Source organism: Peromyscus leucopus, chromosome 17 (genome assembly GCF_004664715.2).
Source record: "Peromyscus leucopus breed LL Stock chromosome 17, UCI_PerLeu_2.1, whole genome shotgun sequence".
NCBI classification, from domain to species: Eukaryota; Metazoa; Chordata; class Mammalia; order Rodentia; family Cricetidae; genus Peromyscus; species Peromyscus leucopus.
Window position 1 is genome coordinate 32965088 of NC_051077.1, and position 12016 is coordinate 32977103.

The 12016-nt window shown below is 43.3% G+C and overlaps 1 protein-coding gene across 10 annotated transcripts in view; it reads right to left on the minus strand.

The window, feature by feature from the left end:
• The window catches only part of Tenm3 (teneurin transmembrane protein 3), a 727726-nt gene that overhangs the window by 162746 nt on the left and 552964 nt on the right, over positions 1-12016 (minus strand). For all 10 annotated transcript variants that reach the window (XM_028854524.2, XM_028854525.2, XM_028854518.2 and 7 more), the window contains one exon: positions 2748-2986. In XM_028854524.2, coding sequence (XP_028710357.1) covers positions 2748-2986 — 239 coding nt within the window. The remainder of the gene's footprint in view (positions 1-2747; positions 2987-12016) is intronic.

Sequence of the window (12016 nt, forward strand, 5' to 3'; positions counted from 1 at the left end):
TTTCACCTTCTCCATGGGTCTTTCTGTCTTCTTTGAAGTTTTGAGAGAACCAGGTAAGCACAATCAGCCAAGTCTGTGTGTCTCTCCCCTCCTCCCCGTCTTTCAGAAGTTCTCCACCCTGACCATCGAGACTTCACCTCAGGAAAGAGGCAGGGGACAGACACATTCCCCTAATTTCTCATTATCGCACTGGGAGGTACAAAGAACATTCTTGAATATTCTGGAATAATTCCTTCAGCTTTTTTTTTTTAAACCCCTCATTTCTTAAGCTTTTGCTTCATATTAACAATCAACCTGAGAGACAAGAACAAGGTCTAAGGATGGGGTCATTTCTATGAATGGGTGAAGTAGAGCTGAGGATGATACTGTCTCCCTAGTGATGCTGTGCTTTATCAGACTGATCTGGCCGGGCAGGCAGGCAGGCATCACCTCTCTCTCCTCTCTCCTTTCTGCTCTGTTCTTTCTCTTTCTCTCTCTGCTTTTCAGGCACACTTCCTAGCCAAGGACAACCTTCTTTGAGAGAAGTGGTCTGTTCTCTTTTCAAAGGGGGGGAGGCAACATCTCTAATCAAAAAAGATTTATTGCACGGACTGATGAAGAAACAAAATGCTTAATCTGATTTACAAACAGCCCTGTTATTATAATCCTCATTTACATACAGGAACGTCGATGAAAACGCTAAGCAGAATTTCTGATGACTTAAGTAATTTTTGCTAGGAACCATTGGAATCTTATCTCCTCCCTTCCCAGGACATTAATGCAACCAAAACAAATGTCCTGCAAACACCTGTATGGAACTCAAAGGAAGACATGAGTGTTTGGGCTATGCCAGGTGGGGAAAATCAAAAGGGAAGAGAAAAGGGTGCATTAATGATACCCGAGTATCTTCTTTTGATACTTTGTATCTAAAGGAAGATGTTGATGGCTGACTAATGAATCGTGGAATGCAAGAAAGAGGAAAATTTTTGAGGTTTCATTTAGAAGTTTGATAATTATATTTACTAAAGGACTCTTTAGAAAGGATGCACGTGGCAGCCATGTACCGTCAGACTATTGACACCACACTGCAAAATAAAGTAAGATCATGTAGGGCCGACCTCCAAACCACTGCAAGGATAGACACTTGCCAATCACCACAGACACAGGACGGGTCAGCCCAACAGCGATGCCAGGCCATGCCACAGCATCTGTCTGCCACGCACCATGTTTAAAAAAAAAATCCCCTACAAACACATATGGGTAATTGACCACGTTCCATTTAAGACTCGCACATTTCGGATTCATTTAAAATTCTTCAGCGGCACACTTCTGACAGCTACAAATAATTTATACAGCTAACTAGAGAGGATTCTCTTAATGGCCAGGGTATTTTCTAATTGAGTACTAGAAATTAACCCTGAATACTGATGCTGCCGGGAAGCTGCCGGGCACCTGAGAGTATCACACGCACAGTGTGGTCTCACCAGGGTGTGAGGCTGAGCGATGGCATGGTACCTGGCCTGACTATCTTAGGAGGAGGAAGTAAACTTAGATAAAAAAAAATGATGGCTGGATTTCTTCTCGCTTTCCTCTGATTGATGGGTGGTGACTGTTGCAGGGTTGTCTGAGCATTCTGATGAGGATAATGAGGATGTCTCCATGTTCAGAGTGAAACTGAGCTCCGAATCATTAGTGATGTCATCCACGGTCCAAGAATTCGAAATAACAGTCCATAACATGCCACCCGGCTGCCATCCCTGACTCAATTATCTCCGAAGTTCTTCCATGCTCTACAGTTCTGCATTTCCATTAACCACAGAGACTCAAGATGGTTACTTCACATTCCAAAGCACATAATTTATATCTGAGGAATATTGCAGGGACTGGCAGAGAAAGACTCACTGTAAGAGCATACAGCATCCTATACAGAGCTCTGGGATACTCGTCTTTAGTGATAGAATTTCATGGGGCATCACAAATTGCTTTGTAAACTTGGGGATGCATCACTGGCTCTTGCTCTTGGTGTATAAACCACACAGCCTGTGATTTATCTTAGTGAGCACCATTAGCATTTCAATGCAAAGGCCTTTTCCTTTTCCATAGAAGCAGATCAAAATAAATGTCGTCTTTCTGACATCTATTGCCAGCGGTATAAATGCCCAAATACATTGTAAAATATTAAACTAAGTGAAAATAATGAGGAATGCACTAGAAGAGGTGAAAACCTCACATATATGAACGAGTATGGAACCATTCATGACTCGAAGAGGCTCAGTTCTCTGGAGTGTTCCTGAATAGAAGATAATAGTTCGGAGTGATGAGGTTTACATGTAGACAGCTGAGTTCACTGGAAGACATATAATACCACGGACAGCAGAGAGTCCCTAATTACTGAGCATGGATTGAAGGAGATTCCTACACAGTACTGAATCCTCCAAGTCCATGAATGATTTTGTACGTAGGAAATGTCATAGTCATCAATATTTTATGAGTGATGGCATCTATATCAGACATACAATCACTCTGATATCCAAGAGTACAATTAGCACTTATGGAAATGAACTGTCCACCATGTCTGTTTTTCTACTTATCACATCTACTGAAATGACTTGAAAATGTCCTGATTTCTACCAGGTCATCAACAATGAATGACTTGACAAGACAATATCTCACAATAGACTCCAGACCCAAATCAACAGACAAAACAAGCGACACAATACTGCCGTGCCGCAGCTGACGGGCAAGGCGGTTCCCAGCCTTGGTCTTACCTATGAAGTAGGACAGGAGTATGGCCAGGAGCACCGAGACCCCTACAGCACACAGTGCTGTGCACCTCCAGCTGCAGTACTTGGACGATTTCTTGAATTTAAAAGCACTTCTTGAGAGGGTGTTTCGAGGAAGTGGCCGGGTAGGCGGCGAATAAACAGAGCCAGATGCCATCGTGTAACCCGGGGTTGCCGTACTGAACAGTGGCGTCGTCCCTGTCCCTGTTTTGAATAGGAAATGCCTGTGGAAAGGGAGAATATCATCGTAAGACACGGTCGTGTTAAGAGGGGAATATGTTAACATACGACAAAGGACGGACGCACAGGGACTGACTCTCTTCTGTGGCCCTTGCGGAGTCAGCCTAGTCTCTCTCTCTCTTTCTGTCCCTTCCTTCCTCTCATCTACCTCACATATTTTGTTTTGAGATAAGGTCTCAGGTAAGGCAGGCTGGCTTGGAACTCACTATGCAACTGAAGATGACCTTGAACTCCTGACCTTCCTGCTCTACCTCTTGAGTTGAGATTGTAGGTGGGTGGGCCACATCACCTCAAGTTGATGAGGTACATGACATCAAACCCAAGGCCTCACACATGCTGGGCAAGCACTCTACCAGCAAAACCTACATCCCAAGCCTTGGTTCATATCATCTATTTGTTTCGTGTGTGTGTGTGTGTGTGTGTGTGTGTGTGTGTGTGTGTGTGTACATGCAGGCATGCCATGGAGCATGTGTGGAAGAAAGCTTGTGTGAGTCAGTTCTCGCCTTTCACTGTGTGGGCTCCAACAATATCATGCAGGTTGTTCGGCTTGGCAGCAGGCATCCTTACCTGACGATCCATCTCACTGGCCCTCATCTGATTTTAAAAGTTAAAATTTAAGGCAATGGTTCAGCTTAAGAGCTCTATCATAAAAGTGACTTGAGAATGATTTCGATAGTGTATGGCAGGGCATATGCACACAGGTAATCCCTGTGGTTTCAAGGAGCCATCTTGAGAGGCGATGGAATGATATGACCCTAGTCACACTGTCTCCTGAACGTAAGCACGCTGGAACATCCTCGGAACCCATACACAGTGAGAGGTGAGAACTGACGGACTTGAACTCGCACAATGATGAATGGCCTCATGAGTAGTTCTTCGTAATTCCTATTATAAAGGTGGTCGGTCCTAGTTCACAGCTGTGCGTGCAGGCGCATTCCAGGAGAATGTGTGCTCACGTACGAGCATGTGCCCATGTCCCACCAATGGTGTGCTGCCTCACGGGAAGTATTCTCACTCTAGCCTCCTCCCCCCCCCCCCCCGGGGGGGGCATTGCTGAGGACTCTTAAGCTTGAAAAGGGCAGCTGGTCAAGTCTCTGAGCTTGTCAACTGTTCTATTTTTAGCCGGTGTCAAATGTAATCAGCAAGGTAAAATCTTGTGGGGGCTGGGGGAGGGAGAGACTCACAGAATATAGTTTAAAACCTAACCTAAATAAATGATGAGGTCGGCGAAGCAGCTTGTAGATCACACAGAGACAGACTCTCTCACGGAACTACACAATGGGCCAACGGCCCCCAAATTGCAGCTTAGGAATGTCGAGGCAGCAATTTAAGGATCAGACGGCATAGCCATCGAGTAAGAAACTCTTTGGAAAGGTGACCGAGTCTAAGACTCTTTTATTTTTACTTTTTTATTCAGTCTTAGAGAATTCCGTACGTGTATGCAATATATTTTGACCACATCAGTCCCCCGTCCCCCGCTTCAACTCTGCCGGTACCCACTCCCCACCACATGACCATCTCCGCTTCATGTTCTCTTAGACGCTTGTTAACAATGAAAAAAGTGTTCAAATTTAAAAACACTCCGTGTTCCCTGGCTTTCATTTCGCATGATAATACTGCTCACATCCCGGCCCTAACACGGACTATTATTACATCCCTATTCTAAGGTATCCAATGCAGTCAGCAGGCTATAATTTTTTACATTCAAGAGGTTAAAAGGGTCCTTTCATTCTCTGCCATAGTATGGTATAGCCTTTATGCGAGATGCATTTATGGGGTTCATCACTAAGTATTTTCCATTTTAACACTCATACCCTTACTGTGTATTTAAAAAAGGCTAAATATATCGAACAGGTATAGCAGAGACCTGGGAAGTTCGACCGCTAACGTTTAAAATCTTTCCTATTCACTAGGTATGTGCCTTTAGAAAGCTTCCTTAACCTCTCTCTGTAGTTGTTTTTTTTTTTTGTCGTAGGACTTGTGAGATTTAAATTGACTGTAGAAGACTCTAAAATACTTCAGCCATCGCAAGGGCCCATGAGCGTTGGACGGGAGGGAACAAGCTCATGATTTTAGGCATATTACTGCTTAGCAAAGCAAAGAGACCTATTTGAGGGGTGGGCAGTCTCTCGGAACGCAACAGGCCGGCTGGTTTTAGTGAGTGGAATTCACCCAGCGTGGCGGCCAGGTGATTACTAAACCCATCAGGGTTTCAGTCCAATGATGGAGTCAGAATGTGATGGCATTATGGGCAGTGGTGAAAACCGGGAGGGGTGGAGTCTACTTGAAGCAAGGAGGTGATTGGGGGTAATTCTCTTTGCCCCGCCCCCGCCGCCATTCTCTCTCCTTTCATCCCTTCCTGCACCTCCTCCGCTTCCCACTTCTTGGCTACGATGAGGTAAGACCATCACTCCTCTCCATCCTCCCTAGCATGGTGTTTCTGCTTTGCCACACACGGAGCAGGCCATGGGAGACCCAAACCCTCAGCTCAAGTGAACCGTCTGCACCTCTGGCTGCCTCCGGCGTTTTGTCACAGCAACGGAACACTGACTGATAGGAAGTGGTCTGAATAATTTCTTAATGAGGGATGGGATTGGAACCGGACTCTGCGACTTTCAAGACCACGGCCCTAGCCCTCAAGGCTGGACACTAGAAATGTGAATATCTATACACACGATGAGAGGATGAGCTTTTCCTAGATGCTGACTTCAAATCAGACGTCTCTGTCCCTGTTTGCAAACCCGAGGTCTCAGTACACGCCATGACTGCAGGTTCTGGCAAGGAACTCTCTTTCAAATACTAGCTTTAAATGGTCACGAAATTATTTTCTCTAGATAACAAAAATGCAACTTTGATATATTACTAAAAACACAAATGTAGGACCCAGGGGTGTACTTCAGTGGAACAGCATGTGACTAAACAGACATAAAAGTTTCAGGTTTGATCCTTAGCGACATTACCAATCAATATTAGTGGAACCAAAAACCCATTTCCTCCAAAGAGTTTCCAGTTTATTAAATGCATACTTTTGTCCACTGCAAGAGAAAATATTAATTTTTTTTGGAGGGGGGAGTTACCTTTACTCCCTGGAGTGAGGTATTTTCTCCTTATCCACCTAAATGAGTATTAGAAGAGACATAGGGATGGGGAGCATAGAGTATAATTGATGCCCAAGTTTACAAAGTATTGAAAAAGGAGCACCTCACCCGTGTCTTACATTTAAAATCACGGGCAGTCGGGATGTTCGGATACCTTCCTAAGATGTAGGAAAGAATCAGGAAAGGTTTAATTTGGTGTACTTCAAAATCACCATTTGCTCGCTGACTGACCCCTTCCGGTCAAATGAAGCCTGAAAACAGACACAGTAAAACATCCGCGCACAAGCTCTTAGGCGGAGAAGGAAAAGCCACGTCTGTGTCTTTACTACAGCAGAGGACAGACATGTGGTTCCTCATCGGGTAGACCTGGGCTAATGTGGAGGTTTGGGCAGAATGTCATCCTTTGAAGGGCAGCAACGCCTTTACCATTGCACTACATAAAAGAGGAAACACTGTGAGGTTTATGTTACTATCAGTACAGCTTTTAAACCCATTTGCACTTCCCCTAAGGGTCGGTATAGCACTTCCTTTATGTTTCCAACTCCACAAATATTTCATGAATATTGAAATTCAGCCGTACAAAGCATGCGTGATGACTTCCCATACGGAGAAGCTATCTTGTCACCTAATTCTCCACGAGGCCTGTTTCTGCACGCCATTAGCTTCTCATCCTACAGCTCCTGGCCAGGCCCCACTCAGCTATGAGAATGTGCTTCTCACATATAGAAAAAAAAAAATTCTGCAAAAAATTACTATTAAAAACAACAACAACAACGACAACACCACCATGTTTTTGACCTGGCTTCCATGTGAGGTTTGCAGAATAATGACTGAATTTTTCTTTACTCTTCGAACCATATTTGGGAATGGAAAAGAAGCAGTAACTCGCGTGAGCATCCCGCCCCCACCCCCCATTGTATTTGGCCATAAAGCAGCAGTGGCTGCTTTTTCAGCAGCCTGATTTCGCTCTGATGTCTCTAATGATGCCCTGCGTGACGCCTGCCTCCAGTTCCTCAGCTATTTGCACCCCTGTTTTCACTCTGGCGACGGGGCCTGGAGAAGCACACTTGAAGACTGACTATCAGAGACCGAGATGAGGAAAATCAATTTCAAAGCCCCAAAGACAGCTGGTGCGGAAGGTCACCAAACACTAACAGTTGCTTTGTGGCTTTGGAATCGGGAGGGGAGGGGCTTCTGTTTAACAACAACAACAACAACAACAACAAGGGATGGGAAAGGCAGAGCTCAGCTCTGGTGCCTCATTAACTTGGAACTCTGAGCAGCTCCCACAAATGGCAAGGATTACTTGATGATCTGCAGCACAATTAAAGCTTGCTCTTTTGTCTTTGGAAATGGAAAAGATCTGGTTCTTTGTTGATGTGCCTTTGGGCCGACCTTTACAATGCTGTTCCCACCCTGTGTTTGTGTTTTTAATGGAGTCTGTGATGTGTCTGTGTATGGGTCATGTCACAACTATGAAGTTACCAGGGACAAAGCCTGGATTTCCTCTTATTTCTTCTTGTCCCCATTTCCTGACTTCTTGGTCACTGCTTAGTAACTTTAGTCTTTGGGTCTCTCTGAGGATCTTTGATAATTTCCAATTACTCTTCCTGCCCGCCTGACCCCTGTGTCCACCCTGGGGATTCAAACTGTCAGAGAACCCGCAGGCTTTTCTTCACAGTGAGTTTTTTTCCTTTCTCTTTGTCCAGGTGGGTAAGTTCAGTCTCCCCACCTCCCTGTCCCACTGTGTGCTTGTGTGTGTGTGTGTGTGTGTGTGTGTGTGTGTGTGTGTGTGTGTGTGCTGTGCAGATGTCCTCTCCCTCTGCTCTCCACTTTACTTTGTGAGACAGGGTCACTCACTGAACCTAGAACTCACCAACTGGTTAGACTGGGTGGCCAATCCGTACCCACCCCTATGACACACCACACCTTCTTTTCTCTGCCTCCTGAAGGGGCTGGGATTATAGGCGGGCACCTCACACCCAGCTTTTTAACCTGCCTGCTGGGGATTCAAACTCACTTCCCCGCATGCAGCCATTTTTCTTCCTACTCTTATCCCAGGCCCCCACACACACATGCTTCTTATTTTGCTTTTTAGCCCATGTCTGAGCAAGTCTGCTCTGTTCCGCAGGAACCCTTCACTTTTGATGTCTGTCTTTCTAGTTACTAATCACACAACTGACCACCAAGAGATTTTTTTAGTGGCGATATATTTGGGGTATGCTAAATGTACCTTTCTAAACTGTATCACATATAATATCAATAAATCAACACTGAGTTCCGAAGCATGAAATGATGGAAGTTATCACACACTCATGAGTCACGAAGAGAAGAAAAATGGCTTAATTGTTATACTTTGTTCAGAGGATTAATAGAATCATGTTATTCCTCTAATGTGAAGTAAATGGCTTAAGAAGTCAGCAACTTCAGGCACCCAAATGAAAAACACCCCTGGAAAACATGTGGCAGATTTCTTCCAAGTCACCTGAGTCATTTCCTCACTGGGAGATGAGGAGAGAAAATAAAAAGTCAAACAGACAGTGTGCAACTACTGAATGAAATTTTAATTCGCTTAGCTACCTGGGTGTTTAGCTTCATAGCAGTTTGTTTTCTTCAATGTTTTATACTGTATTAAAAACCTTTTCAGAGATTAACAATGGAAATGATCAGAATAAAGGGTATGGGGCAGCTGTGGGTGTTCCTACGGCACATTTGAAGGCTTTATTAATGACACAGAGCTCTGGAACATATTTCTATTGTACTGTACACTATTGTATAGTGTACATCTGTTGTACACTATGGAGCAGACCACTTCTGCACAGCCTCTGTTGATTATTTCTTCCAAAGAGGGTGATTTACTTGAAATTGTTTAAATAAAATGTGTTACTGCCCTGCTCTCATTGACCTCTGTAGGAGAATCTGTACGAAGCTCCCAGGATATACACTGATTTATATTTCTTCACATTAGATGCTCTGATTTCCTCAACGCGCCAACGAGTCTGGCTGCATTTGGCCAGATTCGCCATCTTCTCAAGGCCCAAAGTTTTCACTTAAGAGGTAAGAAAAACTCAAGGCATAGGTTCCTCTTCCTTGCGGCAAAACATAACTCTCTGGATTTAAGAGGCTTATTAAAGGTCTCACAAGATTTCCTGAACATCAAACGCCTTTCCCAAAATGACATTTTCAGATCTAAAGCAAATGAATCCCATACTTGTGGATTAAATTTACCTGGAAATACATGGAAGCTAAAATTAGCTCCTGAGTTTAAAATAGTTTAATTCCACTTGGTGTCAAAACAATGGCCCAGCTTCTTGGGATTCATTTTATGGTACTTTTCCAACAGATGAAAATACCTAACATCTCACTGTTGCTGGACTATGTGTCACTCATTTAATTATTTGTGGTCTTCAAGTCTTTATTAAGAACTGCAGAAAGAGTATCAGACAAAAACAGTTTTGAGCATGTATTTGAAATGAATTATACCTGAGAGATGATGCGAACTGTGACCTAAGACTTCTGAACACTTAAAACCCGTTCCCTGGTCTTTAAATTTTTCACTATCAAGTTCCAAATTTCACATTACATTTTACATCACAAATTCAACAGAATTACCCGCCAGGTGTATATTTAACATGTTCATAATTGATTAAAAGCTAAAAAAAAGAACAGGGCCTTGTATAACGAGGCGAAGAAATATTAAATTCTTATGGATGATAAATAAACAGAAACTAAAGAAAGTAAGCTCATAGAGAAAACCATCCATTTTGCGTGAGTGTGTACGCGTGTGTATGTGTAGGCATGTGTGAACATACATTGGTGTGTGCAGCCGTGCGTTGCGGGAGGTCAACCTTGGTGCCATGCCTCAGGAGTCATCCACCTTGTGTTGTGAGAAGGTTATCTCTCACTGGCACCTAGGGCCGGCCGTGCTAGGCTGACCCAACTTTCTCAGCCTCTCAGCACGGGGATCATATGTAAACACTGTTCCACCCAGTTCTCCTCAGGGATGTGAAGGACTGAACTCAGGTCCTCCTCACTCATGCGTGGTAAGCACTTCACTTGCTGAGTTATTTCACGAGCTCCTGAAAATGATTCGTTGTTATTTAAAGCTGTTTATTTTTCTTACCTTTAAGCAACTTATTCTCTATACATACCCAGAGATGCTCAGTACAAAATGACTTTTAACAAGAGGTTGGGAAATAAATCTATCACCTGAGGATGCTGGCCCTGAAACTCTGTGACATCCCTGAACTAACGGACCACGAGCCAATTGCATACACGGTCCAAAGGCCACACCTGCCTATCACTGCAGAGGCATGCCACAGCTGTCTGTCCTCGACACAAGGAGAACAGAGACAGACTGCTGAGTCACATGTATGGGCAGAGCTGGTGAACTTCTGTAGTAGGGGACAGGCCACCAAGACGAGCAGCATGGACCAAGAGACCATCCCATAGCTTAAACCGGTGCCTTTCAAACTTAGCTTGTACAGCAGTGTCCTTGTGGGCTTGTCAAAGCTTAACGGGTGTGGGTGGAACGGAACTTCAAGGGATGATGTTGACCCAGGGACAACACTGTAAGAACCATGGCAGGAAGGCATTACTGTGTGGTTTGTCAGCTTAAATTTACCTTGGACTTTCCTCTCAAGACAGTACAACAGGAGCCAATCAATTCCAAAGACCCTAGCTTAGAAAGTCACTGCTCATGGTGTACTCTAAGTGGTTAACTTAGAACAAATGAAATTTGTATAATCCAAGGCTCAATCCATCAGACCTGGACCAGCTTAAATCTCTTTTACAATTTTATGTCATTATATTTTCAGTTTTTTGGTTTCCTTTTTTTTTTTTTTTTAAACATTCAACATCTTTCAATTTCTTATTTTATTGCATTACACCTTTGGGTTCCTCTTTTAAGAACTCTGCCCTAATTACTGACTATTTCTAAGGTCATTGCTATTGTTAAACATCTACCATGTCAAGGCACTTGACTTTAAAAAACGATTGGGGTGCCTGCGTGCATTCCGTTTCCTAGTCTCATTTCTCTGGGATCTGTGTTTCCACATACTTCTGAAACATCCACCATCGGCACTTCTTATTTCCCTAGAACCTTCATTAGGTGGATCTCCATTCTTCTTCAGTTTAACACTTAGATTTCTGAACACTGGATAAGGCCAGGTAACAATTCACTGTAGATGTATAAACTTCCCATGATGCTTTGCTGCACTGACTGAGAACATAATACTATTCCCGTTTTTCTGTTTGGAATATTCTTTTTTTTTTTTTTTTTTTTTTTTTTTTTCAGAAAACCTCACTTTATTACAACACAGTCATGTACTAGCATCTATCAACTAAAATTTCAACACCAAAATAAAATGTTCATCAAATATTGAAAATAAAGGACAAAACATTACTAGACTATTCAGCATAAACAGAACTGTTTAAAAATTTTTGCGGACAATTTCCCAAATGATCTACTCATACACTGTATGAATGAGACCTATTTAAATAATATTTATTATTTTTTCTCCTAAAAAGTTTGTCAATGAATAGATGACACTAAAATGTATTTATTTTTCCCTACTAGCAGAGAGACTCAAAATAATTACAAATATTTTAAAGCCGCTGTGTATGCATGCATCCAAACAAACCCAGTGTCCTTGTTTCCTTTATAACCTGCTTTCTGGGAAAACAGCCCTGCCTTCTCCTAGTTTTTCTCCTTCTTTGAAACCGGTGAGGACAAAGAGCTGGCAAGCAAGACCATCTTCCCAGGGCCGACCACCAAGGCTGCACTACCACACCCTGGCAAAGGTCACAGCAGGGGCCCCTTCTGATCTACAAAACAAGCCCCTGAAAAAAACTCTGTCACTCAAGTTCAGAGGGAACAGAAAGCCAACATAATTGAAAAAGAAAAACCCACAGTGA